Consider the following 24,428-nt stretch of genomic DNA (forward strand, 5'->3'; position numbering starts at 1 on the left):
TACAGAAGTGTTATTTTTATTTTCCTCATGAAAACCTGTGGATTTTTCCAATAAGCAGGTTCACTTTTTCAGACGGATCGGATGAGGCTGTCTTCTCAAAATGAATGCACCCAAAGAATGCAATTAAAATCTGTTCAAAAGCCCCAGGATTGGGCTGTTTTATATGGCAGTAAAAACAAAGATTCCTGCTGTAGATAGTCCCAATTAATTCTTCCCTCTTTTTCTTTTCATGGCTTTCCATTCACCTTCCTGTGCAGAAAGGCTACCAAGAAGCTCTTTCACTTTTCTTTTTCTAGCTGAATCTCTGTAAAACAAACAACATATAAAATATTTCAGAAAAATGACACTAGGGAAAATAAGTAGATTTAGACAATAATTACTGATTTATAAAAAGTCCCCCAACTCTTAAATTTCACCAACACACTCAAATAAAAACATTCTGCATATCTTAAACTAGGGAAACAAAACCGGAAAGCTGAAAACACTTCAAATGATTGCTATTGAAAGTGTGTGTTTTTCCCCAAATCGTCCAATTTTTTTTAAGTTTAGTATGGTTGCTTATTATTGTCAGTCTTGGCATGCAACAAAAAAAATGAACACATAACAGACCAACCCCCAGACTGGTACCGAAACAAAGGCTACATTACCTCTCCATGATTTCTGAAAGTTGCATTCTAGCCAGAAACTGGTTATCTTTCCGAATCTCACGAATGGCTCCTTTAAGTTCACGTTTATGCCTCTGAATCAACTGTTTTCTTTCTTGCTCCTTCTTGCTGCCTCCCTGCTTTCTTCCAAACTCTAAACTGAAATGAGAATGTATGTGTGAGCACAGAACACCTTAACAGAACTTTTTCAGTTTATCAGGAGTGAGTTTTCATATGAATACCAACTCAATTTTAATTGCTGCATATTCTAGATTAACTTCTAAAATAAGGAGCTGCCCAATGAACTTCTAAAATAAGGAGGTGCCCAACGAACATAGTGGAAAAACTTACCAGACCTTCTAACTGCATATCATCATCATGCAAATGACAAGCAGACAACATTTACATTTCAATTCCCCATACACAGCCTGCATTTTGAACAGACTGAAAAAGCTAGAGTAGAAGAATGAAAGACGTATGGGGAGAGACAGGATCTCCCAGTATATTTCAAACTTTTGCAGACCTTCTCTGCAGGTGAATTCACAGAAACTGTCTGCTCAGTTACTCAGGGATAAACGCGTACAGCAGAGGAAATCTGTCCTCTTCAATTACTAGAATAAGTAAGGCAGACAATTTATGCCCCTGTAGATAACCAACATGGCTAAATAGATCAGCAGCCAATACAAAGCAGACTTCCTGAATCAGAATACCATTCTATTATCTACAAAACCAAACTAACATTCTAAAATGTAATTCCAAAACAGAATAAAAAAACGCACATGGTAATTGCACGCTCTGTGAAAAAGGGGGAAAAAAAAAACCATGTTTTTTTGTCATTGCTCCTGTTGGAAGGTGGAAAGCTGCTTGGTTGGGGGAAAGAGAAGAATGGGGCAAGGAAGTATGCTTAAATGAATGCTTAATCTGACTTAATATTTGTTACAATCAGTGATGCACAGTACAGGAATAGTCTACCTTATGTTTTGCACCAGTGAAGCATCCCTCAGTACTTCCACTATCTGTTCTTTCCTTCACATAGTTTATGTATGTATGAACTACTCACTCTTGTTCTTCCGACCTGAGTGCTTGACAGAGCATTCAGCGAAGCACCTGACTAGACAGGTCAGACACCCCTTTTTGTCTTGAAATTTATTAATTTACAATCGATTACATGGGCAAGAGCTGATTTCCAGTGCTATTTTTTCCATAAGATAATCTTTATTTCTTAGAATTCTTCCTTTTTCTTTCCTTCCCTACCACCCAAACAGCTGGTTCCTTGTGATTTGTGCACAAAATCTAGCAGAAAAATAGTTACGTTTTATGTCCTGCTTTCCAAACACTTCTAGCTTGCTGAGAATCTTAATGTTTAAACACACTTCTCCTTTGCATCAAGGGTTGCTTTACTTACACTTTCACAATTTTAGGTGTATACTGTTTCAATGGCACTGGCTTCTTCTTCTCACTTATCAGTGGGGTATACTGTTTCACTTTGTTCTCTAGCTCTTTCAGAGCACTGTGATACCATTCCTGAAAATGCAAATCAAATTACAACTTTAAAAGCATATAAAAGACACCATAACTCACAAACTATTGTAAATTGAATCAACAGTAATGTTCTCCCCTTATGTTCTCTTTCTGGGTAAAATCACTGCTATTCATTTAGGACACTGCTAACACTGAAATGCCATTAAGTCTCCCAGGCTGGATAGTATTTAATATCATGGACAATAAGAAAGGTCTGCAGATACTTTCACCTAATAGAGAAAGAAGCAAGACTAAAGCCAGTTTAACTCAGACTCTGCCTTTCAGGGTCATGTTAAGAATGACTGTACATTTTGTTTATTTTGATGGCAAGAAATATATGCCATTTTGCATCACTTACATCACAAAATGTTCTCTAAGGATATTGCATGACACCTCTTTGAGGAGTGGACAATTTTGCTACATTCTGAGGAGACAGAATAAAAATTTGAACCTTGTTGCTAGAAAACAAACAACTGTCCACTTTTAAATCAGATAGCTGATCAGGCATATTTATATGTTAGTTTTACTTAGACAGTTAGAAATACCACCTCATCAATTTGGTACATGTATTTGGTTGCACCAAGGTGTTACAGATTCATTACAGAACTACAAGAGCAAGTGGATGACCAGCCTACTACTCTTATAAAGTCACTCGTGGAATGTTACATTATTATAAGCTAAGTGCTATCTCTTCAATTAGCAGGGCAAGACAAGATACAGAATGAAAAAAATAGCTTTTCTAAATATACTCTGCTCTTTCGTTTTTTTCCACAGAAACATCACTATGACTTCTGAAGAGCACAAAAGGCAAATGCCTGACCTTTGAAAACATCTCACTGAAGCTTACACTTGTTTCTTGTTTCTTTAAGCACAAATGAAGATCACAGGATGTTTATTAATAAAACAAACACCAATTATTTCATTCTTGAGGAACACATACCTGCATTTTTTCAGGATATTCATTCACCAGCACATGCTGTGTAAGGAGAACTCTGACAGGATGCATTATTTCATGGAATGATGGTAAAGACTCATACAGAGCTGCACATTTTTTAATAAGGTCAAAACACAGGGCTAGACATGATAACCTGTTAATGTACAAAAGAATTAACAATTTCACTTGCAAAAACTGAAGTGGATTTTAACATAAAATGAATCAAATCGGAGAGTGTTAGCAGCATCTACTACCAAGACTTCCTGACAGAACCTGTTACAAGACTGTTTCCAGTTGTTAAGTCAGGCACAAAATTGCATTCTAAGCAAATACCCAAGGAAACCATCAGCCACAAATTTTTATGTCAGTGCAGAGCACAAGCCAGTATTGCATCTTCGGCACTTACATGGAGTAAAAAGTTTTTATACTAGTTATAAAAGTGTTCTGGTGCTGTTTCTGAAGTTCTAAAACTTCACTGAAACAGAATCAGTAATTTTGATTTTGTGTTTTCTTTTCGAACTTTGTAACAAAATGCTTACTCATCCCTGAAATAAGTTGTATCATAACACAAGTGCAAAGTGAAAAATGAGGCTGAACGTGGTTAATGAACATGTTTAATTGCGGTCTTAATTACTAACTTCAGTGTGTTATTACTTAAGTGACACTTCCTAACATAGTGTTTGTATGCAAATACAGTTAATTGCTTCTGAAGAGCTTGACAGTTCAAAGTACTGGGTACCTTCACTGTCTCTGCATCATTCCCATCTGTTCTCAGCTGTACCATAAAGGAATGGAAGAGCTGAGCACTCTAACGTGCTCCACGTAACATTCTGGCAAAAGATTAGCAATTTCATATGCTACAGAATAAAGCGTACCATAAAAATAAAGCGGAACAACTCACTGCTCCTATTTTTATTCCTGAAGAGCATGGTCACCAAGATTGCCCAAAAGATGATCTAGTATTGTGTTTACATTTCCTACATACCTGATATGATTCATTTCCGTTCTACTGGTTTCCTTTAATCTAGTCACAATACTCAAGGGCAGATTTTGCTTCTGCCAACTTTCCAGATCCTTCTTATCACACACCAAAAGCAGCTCCAAGTTTTTCCCCACTGGTGAAAATGGATGTACTACAGTATAGCCTAAAAAACCAAAACAATTATCATTGAACAAGATCAATATGAAGCCTTCTTTCTGAAGGGGAAAAAACCCAACAACTATTTTTACATTTTTAATTATACTGCCTCAAAAAAATACTTTATCAGTATTATGTTTTTCTAAAATAATGGGAAACACTGGAGCATGAATACAGTCATCAGCAAGTGCTCTTAGCCATGCCACTCAAATCACAGAATCCAAAGGCAGGGTCTGCAAGAATGAAGTACTGCCCACTGTAGAAGAACAGGTTTGAGACTATCTAAGGAAACTGAGGGTGCACATGTCCATGGGACCTGATGAGATGCGTCCAGGGTCCTGAGGGAACTGGCAGATGAAGTTGCTAAGCCACTCTCCATCGATTTAAAAAGTTGGAGCAGACTGGTGCATCCCCCAGTGACTCGAAAAAGGGAAAAATGACCCCTATTTTTAGAAGGTCATTGGTGGCCTTCTACGACAGGGTCACAGTTTTGGTGTATAAGGGAAGAGAGACTGTTGTCACCTACCTGGACTTGTGCAAAGCATTTGATACTCTCCCACACACCATCCTTGTCTCTGAAAGGGAGTGACATGGATTTGATGGGTGGACCACTCTGTGAATAAGGAGTTGGCTGGACAGCCACACTCAAAAGAGTTGTGCCAACAGCTTGATGTCCAGGTGGAAACCAGTGATGAGCGGGGTCCCTCAGGGGTCCATACTGGGACCAGGGACCAGTATTATTTAACATTTTTGTCTGGGACATGGACAATGAGATTGAGTGCACCCTCTGCAAGTGGATGACATCAAGCTGAGTGGTGTGGTTGATACTATAGAGGGAAGGGATGCCACCCAGAGGGACTCTGACAGGCTAGAGAGGGGGGCCTCCGTGAACCTCATGAAGTTCAGCAAGGCCAAGTGTAAGGTCCTGCATCCGGGTTGAGGCAACCCCAAACACAGATACAGGCTGGGCGATGAGTGAATTGAGAGCAGTCCTGCAGATGACTTGGCAGTATTGAATATGAGCTGACAATGTGCACCAGCAGCCCAGAAAGCCAATCGCATCCTGGGCTGCATCAAAAGAAGTGTGGCCATCAGCCTGAGGGAGATGATTCTCCCCATCTGCTTGGCTCTTGTGAGACCACACCTGGAGTGTTCAACTCTGGCGCCTCCAGCATAAGGAAGACATGGACCTGCTCAGGCAGGTCTGGAGAAGGGCCACAAAGATGATCATGGAGCTGAAACACCTCCCGTACAAGGACAGGCTGAGAGAGCTGGGGTTATTTAGCATAAAGAGAAGACTCTGGGGATACCTTATAGCAGCCTTCCAGTACTTAAAGGAAGCCTACAGGAAAGATGAGGAGGGACTCTTGATCAGGGAGTATAGAGTCAGGACAAGGCATAATGGCTTTAAACTGAAAGAGGGTAAGTTCAGAGCAGATAATAGGAAGAAACCCCTTACTGCGAGGGTGCTGAGGCACCACAAGAGGTTGCTCAGAGAAGCTGTGGCTGCCCCCTCCCTGGCAGTGTTCAAGGCCAGGCTGGATGGGGCTTGGAGCAACCTGGTCTAGTGGAAGGTGTCCCTGCCCATGGCAGGGGGTTGGAACTAGATGATCTTTAAGGTCGCTTCCAACCCAAACCGTTCTGTGATTCATTCTATGATTCTGTGTATGGGCAGACAGAAGACACGTAGGTACATGTCTGCCCTGTGGGGAACAGTTAAACTGCCAGTGAGGATGGAGTACTGGACATGCTTAAGAGTAAAGGGCAGGCACAGGACCTTCCCATGGGGTTACAAGTAGAAGGCTTTGACCAGAAAGTGGTCAAGCAGCACAGCGAGCTGGAGCAGGAATTTTGTGGTCAAGGGAAAAAATAGTTTGCAGTCTCTGTGCTGGACTTTTTTGATTTTATTCTTTGTTTTCCTTATGTCCTGCAAGCTTGCAATGGAACTTATTTCAAAACTGTAAGAATATTTACATGCTTTAGAACCTATATCTGAAGAACTTCTTTACAGATGGGCCAGAAAAAAGCATGTTGAAATAAAAATTTGTAAGGTTTGAGACCCAAAATTGTGAGAGATTATGACACACAGACATATGCCAGATCAGAAACTAAGATACCTGAGTTTTGTTATATTCACTATACTTGTGAAAGGATAGCAGATCTTACTAACAACTCCATTAGCTAAGGCTACCAACAGTGACAACTCCTTCCCACTCCCTCCACATCTTCTTCTTTTTTAAGGTAGTAATTGCTTTTTTAGTCTAAAGCAGACTGTATTTCAGTCTTTTATGGAGTTGTATTCCATGTATTTTTTCAAGTGAGAAATTTAAGGATCAAGTTCATAAAACTAAACCAGTTCTATTTGCTGATTGTACTTACTGTCAAAATTGAACCCCAAGAAATTTTTTGGTGTGACAGTATATTAACATTCCAGAGAACTGGTTGTATGCTCATTTTAAAATATTCTGTATTCACAGCCCAACGATCACATTTATTAGCAATACTTCAATCATGTATTTAAAAATTCATGGTGGGATACTTTGGTAACATCAAAACACCAACAATGACTGAAAAATTCTCAAAGAGAACACAGTCTCTCTAACGTATCTTTTATTGAGCTTTTCCTCACTGCTAACAGACATCAACACTATGCAAATTTAGCTAGTGCAAAAGCATTAACAGAAATAACAGAGAAAAAAAGATGGTTAACACTTGATCATCGATTACCACTAAATATTTTTAAATAGTTTATCTGATTTTGCAGAATCCTGTATTTTAGCTGTACTAAAACCCTTTGTAGATCAAATATTCCTAAGAGAGTAAACAAAGGACAAAATACTTTAAGTATTATGTAACCCACCCACTCCTTAACCTCTTCCCACCTCCTTCTAAGACTTCAGCTGTTGGTGTTCTGAGAATCTAAGGCTTAGCTCTGATGCAGCCCAGCTGTGTAACCTTGGCTCACACTTTAGAGAAAACTGCTAAGCTTTGAGAAGCAGATGGGAGAAAGTCTGTAGGGTACATCTGTACAAGATAACAAAGGTGAAACTTCAGTGCTAGGCTTGTTGAAAAAAAGGATCATTAGTAGCTCAAGAATTCAAAAGAAAAAAAAAATTCCAGCATGGTAAGGCATAAAAATCCTAAAGGGGAGAAGAAAAAAAAAAAAGAAGGAAGGTGCAAGATGACCACTCGGTGCTACTGAAGATGTACTAGAATACCGCAGCAACAGACCCAGACTGATGACCACCTAGCTAACAGAAGCTCTTCAAATGTCTTATCAAGAGTGACAAGCATTATCAATACATAGCCTGTAGTTCATTAAATCCCAGATGTCTTGTGAGTTTGCCAACAGATACTTGAATTTTTGACTTGAGACCATCCTGTCTGCAGAGTCTCTTCATGGATGCTAAGTGACACTCAGAGTGACCCAGACAGAGATACTAACACATGCTCCTCATAAGTGAATTACTGTCCCTGACCTTGTCAAAAAAAGAGGCCCGTATCTAGACTAACTTTAAAGCTAGAAATGAGGTCAAAAGAAAACGTCAAAGAAAGAGGAAGAGTGGCAAATAAAAATCATTTGCTAGCATATGGATCAAATTGAACAGATAGATTTAGTGCCCCTGCTGTCTGTGCAAGTTGCTAAATTTACACAGTTATGCTACAGCACAGACTAATCCTGCTTGTGGGGATAGCTGCCCTCTGACAGGCTACAACAAATCCATGTGAAATAAATAAAAAGGAAAAATATCAACATTGTAATATACTTCTCTTGTTTATCTCAGTGATATGGCTATTAGCTGAAGAGGGAGGGTATCTGAAGCATTAGCTGCTACCTCACTGAGAAGACAGGGTACTCACCGGGAACCCATTAAGAACTGTGAATTTCAGAGCACAGTCTAATCAGTCTGTCTATTTACAACCCCAATATTGCAAAAATACTGCACTGTGGGCAACATGACTTCATTTCCTTTAATAGCCCCAGTTCTTTTCTCCCTGCTAACAACACTAAACGATCTAGTTCATAATAAGATGCCCAAGAATCAAGGTTGTGTATGGCTAACCTAACATGATTTTTGTCTTTTTGTTCAAAATAATAAATTCAGTGTGAATTACTCTTATTTAAATTTAAAAGATAAACCCTAAAAGGTAAACTTAAAATTTAACACTCATTTACTATAAACAAACTCACCCTGGGCCCGTTTTTTGGGTAGAGATATGTGAAGTACTCCAAGAAGAAAATTGATGAGTTCTGGTACAAATCTTTTGGAGAGAGATACATATTCCAGGAACAAACAACATATAAATAAACCTTTAATAACATCTTGCAATGTTGTGATGCGACACTAAAAGAAAAAAAAAAAAAAGGCACAAGATATTAGTAATAAGAAGTCTATACATCACAAATACAGGATTTCCCAAAAAGCAGAAATAATAAATAAGTTGTACACATCTAAAATCTGTAAAATTACACCCTTTGGACTTCACATGAGAAACATACTGGCTTTCTCCTGCCCTCACTAAGAGTATACGCAGAATCGAGTAAGAAGTCAGTCAGAACTGGTTTAGCCACTAGAAGGTGCTAAACCACAAACAGTAAATTCTACAGAAATGAACCAAAGAAATGAAATAAGGATCAGAGCAACTTCGCTATCTGACAGCAGCAAAACAACTAGCTCAAGACTTTTGAAACATATAAACAGGATATTTGAATAGAAAAATTAGGGCATATTTTAACAGCACTGCAACATACTGCATTAGGTACATTTTCAAGGAAAACAAATACTGCCAATTTTTAAGTATATTTCTTAAGTAGGAACAAATGCAATATATGGAAGAGAAATCACTAATGATTTTAGACTGTATTCAGTCTGTTCTACTAGTCGTACCTAATTTGTCATATAAGAAATTCTTGTGTGACAGCTTGAAAAAATGATTAAATACAGTTTTGTGAGTTGGACTGTACTCTACAAGGGTTTTTTTTCCTTTTCACTTTTTCTTCCAATTACTATCTGTGACTATACCAACACAAAGCTGTCTTTTCAGTACATTTCCAATATATACATTGATGTTAACAAATATATTTGGAGTCCTGGGAAGAAACAAGGAAATGAAGTTATATATTGAGATGCAACATCATAGACATACCTTAGTAAGTAGCTGACTCATGTACATAAAAGCAGGTGTTACAACTGGATGCATGAAATCAGAAGTTGGAAACAGCAGAGATGTAATTTTCAAATAAATAAGCTGAGAGCACATAAAACAGAGTAAGGGAAAACATAATTAAGGCATTACTCCCAGGATCTTGACTTTACACATATTTAACCGATGAATGAGTAACTGCCATGTAGTAGTCTCAAAACACAACAACACACATCATTTTGAGAAATCTGATATGATACATGACCTATTTGAGATGATTGTTTAAGTTACATGAGAAAATGGAATATCCATTATAGGTCTAACACTGCATTAATTAAACAAGGCAGTTGAAAGAACCACCACGAAGGAACTATGCCTCCCAACCCCATTTACTCTGTAAGAAAATATGACCCCCTCCAGCCTACTGCAATCACATACTCTCACACCACAAAGAAACGAGCAAGGGGCTACACAGGACCTGTGACACCATTCAAAAGGCCCTCAACAGACAATTAAGTGACCAGGAAACTCGTGCACCAGCACACATCAACAAATAACAGCTGCAGCCAAAGAACTAAACAGTAATTAGGTACACTTTTACTGAAGGGGACTTGTTAAAAGAGCTACAAGCAACCTCCTGTCAAGACCATAGGGATGGCAGACATCAGTTGTGAGGCAATACTGAAAATTATCATTGTCAGCTAGACTCAAATGGAGTTATCTTGTTTCAGCTCTGTTTCTCTCTATGAAGTTTCTGTCATAAACAAATATTTGCCTGAACTGTTTTGATTACTAGATACCACAGTCCAAATTTCAGGTTAGATAAACTACAGGCACATATAAGGTCTACTAACACAACTGGTCTAAGGAATGTTCACTCAAACAAGTGCTTTAAGGATAGGAGTGATATAATTCCACCCTAGAAGATAATGATGACTTGAAACCTGGAAAAGTCCACTGAAGGGAATGCAAGTCAGAAGTGTGATTGGTGTCATAAGGGTGACAGTAACAAAACAAAAATAGAAGTTAAAAACTCTCTACAATACATTTCCTGCAAAATTCAAAACATCCTGAATAAAGACTCTTCAAAAGAGCTCAATATAAATATTTTTCAAGCTGTAATAACCAAGTCTTCTAAGCAAATCCTTCAGCCTATTTTCTTTTAATAGTCTTAGTTATTCCATCAGGCAGCACTCTTCATCAAGCGTAGCTCCCTTTGATTACTGACTTATGGTTTGTCTTTGAAACATTTTCCATATGCTCCATTCTTGAACTCCCTAATATCTATTTACGTGGACACTAAAAAAGGAGTCTGTTCATATTGTAGCATGACCACTGAAATTTTGAAATATTAGTAATATAAGGAGGAAAGGTCAATTATTTTACAGTCATTACATATGATAATTTCTAAATTTAAGTACTAAGAAATGTTGTATTTTTATATCCATAATATTTCATTGTTATTTTTGTTAACCTAGGAGACAGTATGCCTCTGGAGTACTTTTTTTAAACATTTGTACTTAACTAAAGACATGAGGACATAACTGACAGCATCGCTTCTTCCTAGAACTACCCATTTCAGTTTCATCAGGAAAACAAAGAATGTTCTGCTATGAAAACTGGACTGCCAGTTTTAAGGTATTTTCCCCTTATTAATATTTCAGAGTCAGACATCTGTTCTGAAGAACAAGGCGAAGTGTGTGTGTTTGGTTCTCAGGGGGGTTTTTTTTGTTCTTGTGGGAGTTTCTGTTACAACTTACCTGCAAGAGAGGCAATTTAAAACATCAAGAAACTTTAAAAGTCATAGATGCTAATAATCCATTACATACTTTGAAACATGACATTAAATTTAATGTCATCTCATGTTTACTGGCATTTCCATACTAATGGGAAGAACAAGATTATTTTCTTAGCAGTATGCATTTGTTACCATGTCTAAACCTGGAAGTGTTGCACGGCCTTTAACTTCAATTAATTCTTCCATATCATGTGCAGCGTCTCGAAGAATAAACTTAATGCTGTCACTGGCTGCCTCAGGAAACATCTGGCAAAGATTGTACAATGGCCTATTAACAAGAAATGTAAGTAACAATCAAGTTACACTACTGATGTTAATAAAAACCTGATTTTTAAGCACCTGTAGGAAGATATTTTGTGTACTACATACATTATATCAATAACAAATGCCCTGAAACAAATTATTCTTCTTCAGAAATAGCCACACAGTATATAGATTATTATTGTAATATTTTTATATTACAGAGACGTGTATTTTTCACTGGACCTCATGAGATAAATCTTTGATGTGGTGGTTTCTAAGTCTTAAATAAAAAATAATTAAAAACTTTAAAACACACACCTAAAACACCTTCTATGTTTAAAACATACCCTTCTGAATCCCCTAACTCTACATTTTACTGCACTGAGGTATGCCGACACATACTAGGCAGCACGCTACTCTAAATACTCTTAGGCAATGTTAAACAACGTGTGAGACAGCAGTGTGGTTAGCAAAATTATTAATTAAAACAAGGAAAAAAGTACCCACAAAGTTAGTTCAGCTCCTGGCCTACAGTTAATGCCTACAGGGAGATGCAGTCAGGACTCTGCATCTGTTTGGTCAGTTTTTCCAGTGTTTTCAGTTAAGAATGTCGGTAGTGATACTAGTTAAGTCTCATTTCTATGAAACAATAAAAATGTGTTTACGCTTTTTTACAAAGCCCCAGCATGTGCGACAGTATCAATGGGTCAGTGCTCTTGCTGACGAATGCAACAGAGCAATGAACACTAAAGCTGCACATAACATATTTTTTAAAACTTACTTACTTGAGCATGAAATAAAAACCACATGCTGAAAACTACATACACTGACAGAGAGCTGTCTAGCCTGCAAAGTCAAGATAGGAATCACAGACTAATTTTGCTTAGAAGGGACCTTTGGAGATTATCTGATGCAACCCCCTGCTCAAAGCATGGCTAACTTCAAAGCTGGATCAGGTTGCTCATGGCTTTGTTGAGTTTTGTATGTCTTCAAGGGTGGAGATTCCATAGACTCCTGGGAAACTTGTTTTGATGTTCAGTGCCTTTGCTGTGAAGATTTTTTTCCTTACATCTAATTGGAATTTCCCTTGTTGCAGCCCGTGTCCACTGACTCGTCATTTACAATATACCTCTGAGACAAATTGGGCTCTCTTGTGACTGTAACTGGAGGTCAGGTACTTGAAGACAACAATGCCAAATTGACAACTTCCTGCACGGTGTTTATTTGGAACTTCTGTATGATCTTACTATAACTCTTGAATCGCATTTTCATCTAGTTCCCTGAGTGAATTCACAGAACTGAAGCCCATGGAAAAAAACAGTGATTGCAAAGGGAACTGCACGCTGTAATTGCAAAGCTTAAAATCCTTGATCAGTAGTCTAAATAACTTCATATACAGAAGTTTGCATGCATACATAGTATCATTTATCCACTACCCATGAAAACCATTTCGCAGATCAAAAACTACATTCTGAGGTTTTAAAAATGTCTTGGTACAATTAATAGCTCAAGCAACACATGAAACAAAGTTAAAACGCTATAGAGCTGGAGAGTTATCACTTGCCTACAATCCCTACAGAACTATTCATAGAATCATTTAGGCTGGGAAAGACCTTTAAGATCAGAGTCCAACTGTTTCGAAGCAACACACAAAATGCTTTACCCCAGGTAGCTTTTCTCTTTAAATCATAAAGGAGCAAAAGTCCATAGTATTTATTACTTACAGGACCAGTTTGTCAATTGTTCTGAGCTCTGGTAAATCCAGAGTTGCTAACTCTCCAATATACTCCAGAAGAAAGCCAAATAATTTCTGCAAGAAGCATAACATAAAAATTATTAGGGTTTTTCTTCATTGTATATATTCTTAAACTGCACAAAAGAACAGTGACACAGAAGTTAGAAAACAAGTAGTGTGTTGATTCTGCTGCTATTGACAACATAGAAGCATGTATATGTTATACTGCTTTCTGAATACTTGCTAAAACTTACTCTGGAATTCAAAGTTGATTTTAAACTTCAACAAATCAACAACCCCCCATACCTCCAACTTTGCTTTGTTTCCCACTGCAAGGCTTGGATGATTGCATTTCTGAATTCTCTCCAGTATAATAAGCTGTTGTTCTATTGTTCTTCCAGCCAATAAAGACTTAAATGTCTCATAGGACTCAGGAACTAGAAAGTAAAAACAGAAACTGACCAGGCAAAAATCTCAAACTTAACATACTTAATTCAAGTGAACATCTAACAAATCTCCAATTTGAAAATGTTACTATTCAGAAAATAAAGACACAATACAGCTTTTAAATAATCACCTTTTAAACACTATCTATAAGCATATAGGTAACTATATATATGAACATAAGTCAGAAAATCATGTAAATGTTTTTCAATGATTAACATTCAATTCATCCTACATTTGCTGCCTAAGCTGAGCACAACTGTGTTAACACACACAAAGCAGAATTAAACTTAAGCACACATTCAATCATAAATTTAACATAACACAATCAGCTCTATGTTTAATTCATACCTAACTAGCTTTTGTATGCAGGATTTTAAGAACAGAATCTTGCCACTGGAAGAAGAAAAAATAATAAAAAAACCCCCCAAACCCAAACAACTGGCATATATTTAGTTTTTTGCATGAGTGAAAAAGCTAGAAAACATCCTAACCGGTTATATTTTTTGAGTTACTTCATGTGACTGCTTTCTGGTTAAAGCGAAACCTGAATGCAATTTAAAAGGCTTTCTGTAGTAAGTTATCTCCTTTTGATGGAAAAATGCAAGCACTTAAGGAAGTTGTTTGAAAGATTGTTAAATCTTGTGACATACACTTTTGTTAGAGAAATCTACACTAGGACAATAGTTAGATGTGTTACATACTTAATAATAATGAATGTTTTGTGTACTACTGGAAACATGGCTCCTCCTCCCTCCTAGGCCGAGTCCCAAAGGGAGTCAAACTTTCAGTCTCTATTTAACAATACCGCGATGTTACATCATGGGGATTAAACCCTCAGAATTCTGCCTCTCCCAGCATCTTCTCTGACAAAAATGTCAGTCCAAACACTAGAGAAAGTAATCTTTTCTCATTTAAGTATAGGTAATAGAATACTATTCTGACTTCCCTTATGCGAAACACTAGCACTTTGGATTGGATGTGATGGTGGCCTTCAGAAATTTAAATACCTCCCAAGTATTTAGCTTTCAATTCTAAGGCTGCTTGGAGGAGCAGAAACAGCTCTGGGATGAAACAGATCTGGTTCCCACTGCTCAAAGCAAGACTGGTGCTGATCACTACAAACAGCAGTCACTGGCTACTCTTGGAACAGTAGAAGACAACTATGAAGCAAAACTTTATGTATGAACAGGAATACTTAAGATCCTACAGGGCAGAGAAAGAGACTGGTTATAAACCCCTTGAAGACAACAGAGATCTCTGGATCAATCCTTTGCTTACCAGCAAATGTATAGGGAAGCTCTGATTTGGCAGCTTCCATTTTTGTATCTAGTTCCTCCACACTCTGTGATTCATTTTCATTTGTCTTGTGTTTATTCTGTTCTTTATTCCCTGCAGTTTCTTCTTCTTCACTCTCAACGTTAGATTCAAGATCTGAGTGGCTATCTGCAGCAACATCCTCATCTTCACTAGCAGATTCTTCCTGACTTTCTTCTTCATTCCCATTATCTTCCTTCCCACCTTCTTCTGCTTCCTCTTCTTCATCCTCCCCATCTTTTTCTTCTTCCTCTTCATTTTCAATATTAATTTTTCCATCCTGTCAGCAGAGAAAATAAACCAGTTAAAACACCGCAAAGTGAGAGCACCTCGCCAGAATCACCATGCAAAGCTGTCATTAAATACACATGACCAGCACCTGAGCCTTGCTACCCTGACCAAGCAGTGAATGGCAGCGGTGCCAGCCAAGAAGTGATTTTATGCAGAGAACATGCATACAGATAAGAAAAGTAGCGTTATTTCCAAGGGGCTATAAGAAACTGGAAGAATAGGAGGTAGTATATGAGGACTAAAAGAAACAACACAGAAATAAAAACTACTAGTGGATGATATGGTGGAAAAAAAAATTCAATATCACTTCCAGAAAAAAATACATATTCCTTCTATGTATTAAAATAGCATGTCAGATAAATATTTGTTCCCATCCAGATTTTATTAATCATCAGTTTAATTTCACATTCACAATTTATTTTCTCCCCTTGAAGGACAACAGCAGTTCCCTTCCTACTTACATGTGAGAGGATCAGTCTCTACACACACGCACCACAGTCAGGGTGACTCTCACCACATGAGCTTTAAGGTTATATTGCTCTGCCACCTTAATCAAAGCTACTTCATAGCAGAAGGGCTCCTTCAGAAACCCACTCATCCTGAGGCTGAAGTTTGGTGGAAGCTGTATTAAACACAGTGGAAATTTAAAAAATGACCAGAAGGGCTAACACGCTCTCTTCAGCCCAGTAGCATAGGCGGCTACTATAATAGTATAGTCAGTAGATTGAGGGAAACAACTATTCCCCTCTACTTGACACTGGTAAGACCACACAGAATACAGCATCCAGTTTTGGGTTTTCAAATACCATAAAGACGTCTATAAACTACAGCAAGTTCAGCAGAAAGCCATCAAGATTGTTGAGGGGCTGGGGCACCTCCCTTGTAAGGAGAGGCTGACCTGGGATTTTTCAGCCAGGATTAAATAACCACCTTTCTGCACCTACAAGGGACGCCACTGAGAAGGCAGAGCAACACTCTTCATCACAGTCCACACCAGGAGAATGAGAAGCAACAGGCCTACGCTGAAACAAGAGATGTTCAGACTGGATAGAAAAAGAAACTTTTTCACGCTAAGTACAGTCAGTGGAAAGGCTGCCCAGAGAGATGCGCTAACTCCATTCTTGGAGATCTTCCAAGCACAGACTGGATAAAGCCCTGAGCAAACTGGTAATTTCATAGCTGACCCTGCTTTGAGCAGGAGGTTGGACTAGATGCCTTCACAGAGGTCACTTCCAAACCAATCCTCCTATGTTCTTTTCAGAACTCTGAAAACTCTGAAATTTGAAACCTTACCTTGTAAGACAACAACCGTCTGTCATCTTTATCCAGGATAAAGCCATCAGCCAGATCATCAGCTGACACATGGCTGGGTTTCTTTTTGTTTGCCTGTTCATCTAATCCATGCATTCTCCGTAGTCGATCTGCCTGTTTTAGTAGAAATACCACACACATTGATGTCAGCCATCTATATCATTCAGGTAACTAAACCAGAATGGAAGATCCCTCAAATACAACGCTAACAAAATCAAAGGCAAAAAAAACCCCAAACAGTTAACTAGGATTATTCAACAAGTTGATGAAAAGAAAAAACAGCAACTTTATAAATTATGGGCAAAAGCTGATGATGCCTTATGTTTTGTGGCGAGTGTGATCTGATAAAAGCACACAGACAATTGGATTAGCTTACTTGGAAGCCTTTAAAACTGGGTTTACCAGAAGCATTATGTTCTCTCATTTTAAAATTATCTGTTTTGCTTATGAGACAATGCATCATTATTAGAAAATGCAAGCTTCTAAAGCGTTTTATGATTCTGCAGTGTTTATCTGTGTTTCCCACATGTAACAACTTTGCAGTACAAACGCAATGGGCAATATCTGAATCAATCATTTACAAAAGGATTTCCACCTGGGCAACCAGACAGACTGTGCATCAAACAAGATGACAAGAACACAAAAAGAAAAAAAACCCTCCTTTGTTCTGTTCTGCTATTAGCTACTGAGCTGTTCTGAGATAACTTGAAGGTACTGAATCCTTGCAGTCCTAAATGTATCCCTAGTACACCAAACCAAAAAGTAAAAAAAGGAGAGAAACATTCACCAAATTACTCATTCTTTCTGTAAGACTCGGAGTTCCATGTAATAGAAAGAGCATGCAACATTTCCCAAAAGAATTCTATTCCCCTGCATAGTACCGCTGGAAGACTCTTGCAACACCAGAAGAAAACAATAAATGACTTGCCAGTGCATTAATTCAACTGCTGTGCAACATGATACTCCCCCTGACTTAGAAGCACCTCTCAACACTGAGTAATTTAAAACATTTAAAGGCAAACTGAAGCCGTATTGCATTTCTATTGAAGAAAGACCAACTGATTTCATAAACCTCAATAGTCACGTACTAAGCCTATGTTTTTTTGTTGTAATACCAGATTGCAAACAAAACACAAACAGATTTCCTGAATTCAGCCTCTGACAAACTGTAGTTCAGTACAGCCACTTTTAATCTAAGGTCAAGCAATGAACATACGCGGTCACTCCCAAAATATACGCCACAAAACAATCTAAAAACCATAAATGGTATACCTCCAGCTTCTGGAGTCGCGCCTGCTCCTCTTTTGCCAATTCTTCTTCTGTCTTCATCCTTTCTGAAGGTTTTGCTTTCATCTCAAATCCAAGTTCTCGAACAATCATATCATATTCATCAGGCTAAAGAAATATTTATATAATTGTTTATTATCCTAAGTTTTATTATTCTGCTTTGCAGACACTCTCTGCCAGACTAACAGCTAAGAAATACAACTATTAAGATATAAGGAAAAGACCATTTCCAAAGAAAGCTGTAAGGACATTCAACTCAGCACTAAGACAAGTAATGGAATGAACACTTGAACAGAAATTCTCCTGACATTTCCCTCTCCCCTATTTAAGTTACTCACAACTTAAACACTTATAAATAGCATCTTAAATAAAAACTAGTTTACATATTAATTGAAAAACTTTAAAATATTAATAAAACACTATCTTCTCAAAAAAGCAGCTAGAATGAATACATTTATCGTTTACATTTCACTTTATAATATCAGACATGAGCTAAGTCTTTGCTATCTTAGTTACACAGATGTTCACCTTAAAGTAATAAAGCAGCATACTTGAGAAAACAGTCACTAGCAGAGATTACACCGGACATGCGAATAGAGTCTCCTGATACCTGCTTAAGTCACTAAGCCATACAGCTTTTCTAAAATTAATTTCCAGGAATTTTTCTTCTTACATACGACTAGATAATTTTCTCCAATTCAATGTTAATGTTCTAGAGCATTATTAATTCATACTTTGCATCTTGAGAATTCTTTAATTGGATCCACACACATGAAGCATGGGAATCTAACCTACCTTTTCAGCAAATTATGATGACAAAATTTTTGTCTAAGATACCATTACCAACACACTACAGTATTCACCATGTTAAGAAACATCTTGAAAACAAAGATCAATACATCAAAATATGAACTTTTGAACCAGTATCTTCTGTTTGTTATTTGAGATTCATTATAATATAAGATCAGTTCATTACTTGAATCTTTCAAAAACTGAACTATATTGCCAAGGAATAAATGGAAATTCACAGTGTTCTGCAAAACAATACAAAATTTCTACAAGAAAAAAAACAGTGCAATGCATTGTATTACCTATTCTTAGATTTAAACGTTTATTTCCCTTAGTATAAAATAAAAATGATAGAAAAAGCTTTGGGACCATAAGGTATCTAATTCAAAAGATAAAATATCTTCCTTCCCTTTTTGTAGAGACAGTATCAAATTTACAACAAGGAAACATTTGCTGTCAAATAAAAGTTGTTTTATTCAAGAAACACTGCAAAGGCACTCAAAATGAGTCAATGATCTCAACAATTTCAGTTATTCAAGAAAATGTATTTATTGTACAAATAAGCTGTAGCTAACAGTGGTATTCAACCTGCAACCTCTCTCAGAATTGATAAATAATGAAAAGTAATAGGTAATTAAAAGCAGACAAATCATATAAAACCCTATATTCCTCCAACTAACCAAATGGTCCTAAAACTGCAGCATACCTTCAATGTGAATAGCAGGCTACATTTTATTTTACAAAGTGATGAACTCTGCCTTATGTTGCAGCCATTATGAATCAAACCCACAAGTTATTAAAACAACAGAAAGTAGGCCAGACAAACCCTTACCTTAGGCTTTTCTACTTCTTTGTCCTTTTTCTCTGATTTTGGGGTTTTGCGGGCAATAAGGGTTTGGATTTCCTTCCAGTCATTGTCAAGCTTTTCTGTCAGTTCTAACGCACTTTCTCTCTGAGTTTGCCTCTCTTGCTAGAAAAAAACCACCAAAACCATAATGCAGCAGTTATGTTCAGATGGATGTGACAGCATTTACACTGTAAAACCAAAATGCTGTCTTCAGCAAATTAATAATTTTAAATATTTAACATTTTAAAGGTGTAAACATTTTTTGTGTAAGAAGCAGTATAGAGTTACACTGAATGGCACAAGGGTTGCATACAGAAAACAAGTTAAGAGTCAAGAGAGAGGGAGATTTGTGCATACAAAAGAATGGCAGATATTAAGTGCATATCTTAAAATGCCAACAAAGTCGGACGGACTTTATGCAAGAAGCTTGGACCCTTCTCCTAGACAGCTATCTCCTTTGTTTTCTATGCCACTACTACTTTATTTTGCAAAGACAGAAATTGTGACAGCTTCTTAATCATGTTCACTTATACTTCAAGGCTAAAAACTCACCTTTTCTTGTTTAGATTTGGTTATCATCTCTTCTATGAGTTCCTTTCTAGATTTAGGTTTTTCCTCCTCTTCATCTTGCTGCCCACTTGATGCTTTTTTACGAAGGAGGCCTCCACCCCCTCCAAAGTGAGCAGCGGTTAATTCAGCTGGGGAAAAAAGTAGATTGTGAATCCTTTTCAAATCCATACATGAGGGCTGGAGGCTGCTGCTGGGGCAGTATCTCCCTATTCTTTGAGAATGGGAACAATTAAAACTATTGAATCAATCATGTACTATTCCCATGCCTATGGGAATGGCCATACCAAAAGAGATTGATGCTAGACACTTAATTTATGCTGACAAATATTTTGTATGAGGTAGGAGCATGGGTTTTCTGTATTTTAACTAGCATTTTGGTGCAGCTAAATAATATTCTTTCTCATTGAAAGATAGCACTGAGCAAATGATGTACATGTACCAACAATAAAACCAACAGTGGGAAACTAGCTGACATGTCTTACCTGACAATGTTCCTCTTTCTTCTGTGTCACTGTCACTATCAATAATATCATTCATTTTTTCTATTTCTGCCAGAGATTGGCCGTAATGAGTTAATTCCTCATCTTCATTGAGATTATAGATATTCTTCTTCCCATAATTTTTCTAAGAATAGTAAAACAAACCAATTAAATAACAAAAGACTTTTAGTTCCCCAGCAACAAATTAACAAAGCCTGTATTTTTAATGCTAGTTGAGGGGATTAATCACTACCAGACCAATACTTTCATTTAAACACATTAAACTTTAAGTGAGGGAGTATGATGCCCCTCTTATGTACCAATCAAGTAACTCAGAAAACCTAAGGAAGCTTAAGTTTTATCTATACATCAGTAACATCAATTCTTAACTACTAAATTTCAGGCCTAATGAAACAGACTTTAACCTATACAAATTATCAGTAGAATATGGTATTACACTACTGAATTCCAGAGACAGAGTATGATGAGGCAGAAAGAACAGCACTGCACATACAATTCACGTTACAGAATGACAGCAAGTTACAGAGTTGTTCTAGTCAGGAGATTAAATGGCTGTTGTTCAACAGTTGTACTGGAATCTCAGAGTGTACTTGATGGTGGTTGCCTTTTCCTAATTCGATTCCCAAATCACAGTAGTCAAAGAACACCAAGAAATCAATGAATCTGCTTAAACATGGCTTTCTTGCATATCAGTGCTCAAAGAAATTTCTGCTTTGAGAAGTTGTCTTGCAAAACCAGAAAATGTTAATGAATTTTTTTTTATTTCCACAAAATTTGTTTTTTCATGTAAGTTCCAAACATATAAAATATACAAGAAAGCATTACTGTGCAAAATCCTCAGTTAAGGGGGACACAGCCAACTAAGGAGTGTTTCTCTGGTTTTGGTTGTGGGGAGGGTCTGGGGGTTGTTTGTTTTTTGTTGTTGTTGTTTTAATTCCTATAGTTTACCTGTCTTTCCAAAGTGAATCTTCTGATCATTTTTTCCTCTGGACTTATTTTGGTGTTATATTCACCAAATCGTTTATCTTTAAACACATTTGTCTTTTCCCTTTCTTTATACTCTTTCAGCAAGGTCTGGGTACGCTAAAAGAAAAAAATAAAAAAAAGATTTAATTAAAACCAAAAAGAATAATTACTTTCAAAGGTTCCATGGTATCCTCGGGCAACATAATCTAATTTATCAGAATGCAATGAAAGAGAAGGAAAAATTAATGAGAAAAGAGATGGGAAGGTCATACAATATATTCAGCGTCATTGAGTTCTCTTATAAGCTGCCCATATGAAGGTAAAACATGGTACACTGTATTTCACCTTTATTTTATCACATATAAAAACTCTGCATTGTCACTAAAGGATTGATTTATGTGAAGCTTAGTATAAAAGAATAACACATTAAAGAAAGCAAAAAAAGCCCCAGTGTCAGCTGAAACTCTTTTGTCTTCTCATCTAAGACATAAAAAACCCCAAGTGGATATATACATTTAGCACTCTGCTTTAGTGTTGAGCACAGGGCGGTTATGCATCAAGGCAGTAAAAGGAAGTTCAGCAGACCTATATGAGCTAGTACATGCTGTACTTACTGTATAGATTGAGAGGCTTACTTTTCAATGCCAGTGATCTAATTCATGACAAGCATCTGATTTACCCAAACACTTTAAAATGTGATACTACACATTCATAAAGTTTTCTAAACCCTGGAAAAATAGTAATGACGAGTGAAAGCTAACATATTTTCATGCTGAAGATACTGCATAGTTTCTAAAGGAAGAAAATACTGGCCATGTTTAGTCTGCAAAAAATCCATGTTTATTTAAAACACATTAACTGAATCTTACGGAAAGGTACTGTTGCTATTCATATTACCATGAACTCATAAACTGGTGCACTGAAGGAAAAGAACAAGTTTACTACAACAGGCCTGTGTAACCTCACTGAGCATTCACAATTTTCAGATGCCACTGTAACTGACACCAGAACTCATTTAATCTACTACTGTCAGTTCTACCTTGTATTTACTTCTTATAATATATTAAAATGTGTATATATATTTATATACATATATATGTATGTAAATATAAAAAATATATAAAATATATAAAATATCAGGCAGCTTAAATGCCATGCATGAACTTTAACCTCTTAAGACCCTGGATACAGAACAGCTTTTGTTCATCAATTATTTTATGTCCTCTCTCACTGATAAAAATTCATGCGCAACCTTTCACAATGCATGCAAAATTAAAGCCTAACCATTTCCTTTTGCTGCACTATTTTTAAAAAGAAATCCTTCGGTAAGTGCTTTAAATTCTGTTTGACAATAGATTGTATAGAACATGTCAGAGAGAATCTCAGGGGCATACTTTCAAATTATGCTTTTTTCACCTTTAACAGAATCTACAGACGTTTTAACTTCTTCCCTGGTTTGTCTGAAGGAACAAATCATAAAAAATTCCAGTGCTTCATTCAAGGATAGGATAGGTTGCTGGAATCCCTGATGTAGTATGACGTGATGTTCTCCCTTATGCATCACAGATTTTGGTCAGGTAGCTTGTGGTGTCAGTAGAGAAGGAAAGGCAATTGTAAAACAGTATAAGGGTGGAAGATAAAAGATTTATTCTTAAGCTGTACCATCATTCCTATGAGAGTAATAAGGATTGTTGCATCCCAACATACTTCTACAATGCAACGATTCAACCAGTGCAAAAAAATGTTATCACACGATTTCCAAATCTATGGTAGTTTCTTTGTGTCTACGTATTTCTCACTGCATTCAGAACTTAGTGCCCCTGCAAGCTTTCACTATTACAGCAATATTGCCCCATTATCAAGAAGCTTTACATCCCATAGTGACCAAACCCGACCAACATTATGAACACCGACAACTGCCTACACATTGGTCCAGTGTTTGCTTGCTGATGTGTGCCACTGTATTCTGGACCTGGGTAATTTGAAACGAGAATCATTGCTACACGTGTGACAAGGAAGACTTGCACTACTGAACTCTTTAGATTGCACTGGAGGGAAACGTTTTCAGCAAACTCTCCATCATCATCTGAGCAACGTGAGGTGACCAGCCAGCCAGCCATTCCTCCAGTACACAACGGAGGTAGTCTCACCAGAGATGGCTCCAGTCTTACCACCTCTCCACCGCAGCCACATCTACAGATGCAATCCTTCCTCCCAACTTTTGATGTCCTCTTACCTTCTTGATGGCTTTGGACCGTGAGACACCAGGCAACCCCACATCATTCTTGGTCTTCCTCCCCAAGATATTAAACTTCTGCCTGTTGACCTTCACCTCAAAGGGGTTGCTCTTAACCATGGCCATAGCTGACTTCACGGGGCCCTTGGCTGTGGAGGGCACCGAGACCTTTCGTTTCCGCTTAGCTGCCTTCCCCATTTTGGCCTGGCTGCCTGCGCGGATGCGTGTGGGTGAGGAGAGGCCCACTACTCAGAGTGCGGGGGCCAGGCTGGAGGCGCACGCAGGGCCAACAAAATGGCGCCCAGAGAGGGCAAAACCCCCCGAACTACCCCTGGGGCCTGACCACTGCCCTTGGACGCGGAGCCAAGCCGCGGAGAGCTCTCCAGAGCGCCGTGAGGGCCGGCGGGGGCACGGAGCGGCGCGGCAACAGCGCACCCCTTGAAGCGGCGGGCCCGGCGGTACCACACGCGCACCTCAACCTCGCACCTCTCGCGAGACCTTCGCCCAACTATCGCGAGACTTGCCACACCTCTCCTCTTCCGCTTTAGGACGAGCCGGGGGGGGGGAAGGCTGGGAAAAGTCTCGTGCACTACATGTCCCAGCAAGCAGAGCGCGGTCGGCGCCGGGGAGCCGGCGGGAGTTGCCGCGCGAGGCCTGCTGGGAGTTGTAGTTCTGAGGAAGAGGGAGGGGGAGGTGGCCGAGAGCGCGGAGG

At 38.0% G+C, this 24,428-nt stretch overlaps 1 protein-coding gene across 1 annotated transcript; it reads right to left on the minus strand.

Annotated features, from left to right (window-relative positions):
* NOP14 (NOP14 nucleolar protein) lies at positions 1-24,206 on the minus strand. Its single transcript, XM_040592707.1, has 18 exons — positions 23,717-24,206; positions 21,463-21,597; positions 20,497-20,638; positions 19,997-20,142; positions 19,430-19,567; positions 17,794-17,916; positions 16,504-16,635; positions 14,884-15,199; positions 13,465-13,595; positions 13,148-13,233; positions 11,313-11,448; positions 9,386-9,487; positions 8,430-8,583; positions 4,085-4,244; positions 3,106-3,253; positions 2,050-2,168; positions 648-803; positions 1-304 (listed from the first exon to the last, which is right to left on the minus strand). The coding sequence occupies exons 1-18, from the start codon at positions 23,912-23,914 to the stop codon at positions 205-207; spliced, it is 2,622 nt and encodes an 873-aa protein (XP_040448641.1). The 5' UTR covers positions 23,915-24,206; the 3' UTR covers positions 1-204.
* Positions 24,207-24,428: the final 222 nt, after the last annotated feature.

This window comes from Falco naumanni, chromosome 1 (genome assembly GCF_017639655.2).
Source record: "Falco naumanni isolate bFalNau1 chromosome 1, bFalNau1.pat, whole genome shotgun sequence".
Taxonomy (NCBI): Eukaryota; Metazoa; Chordata; class Aves; order Falconiformes; family Falconidae; genus Falco; species Falco naumanni.

What these genes read in the sequence shown, in the direction of transcription:
- NOP14 (XM_040592707.1), bottom strand. Translation starts at nt 23,914, where the DNA reads ATGGGGAAGGCAGCTAAGCGGAAACGAAAGGTCTCGGTGCCCTCCACA. An exon ending in ACACCTAAAATTGTGAAAGT is followed by an intron (nt 804 to 2,049) that starts GTAAGTAAAGCA and finishes TTCTCATTTCAG; the next exon opens with TTTAGAGTTTGGAAGAAAGC. An exon ending in CTTTCAGAAATCATGGAGAG is followed by an intron (nt 305 to 647) that starts GTAATGTAGCCT and finishes TTTGTTTTACAG; the next exon opens with AGATTCAGCTAGAAAAAGAA.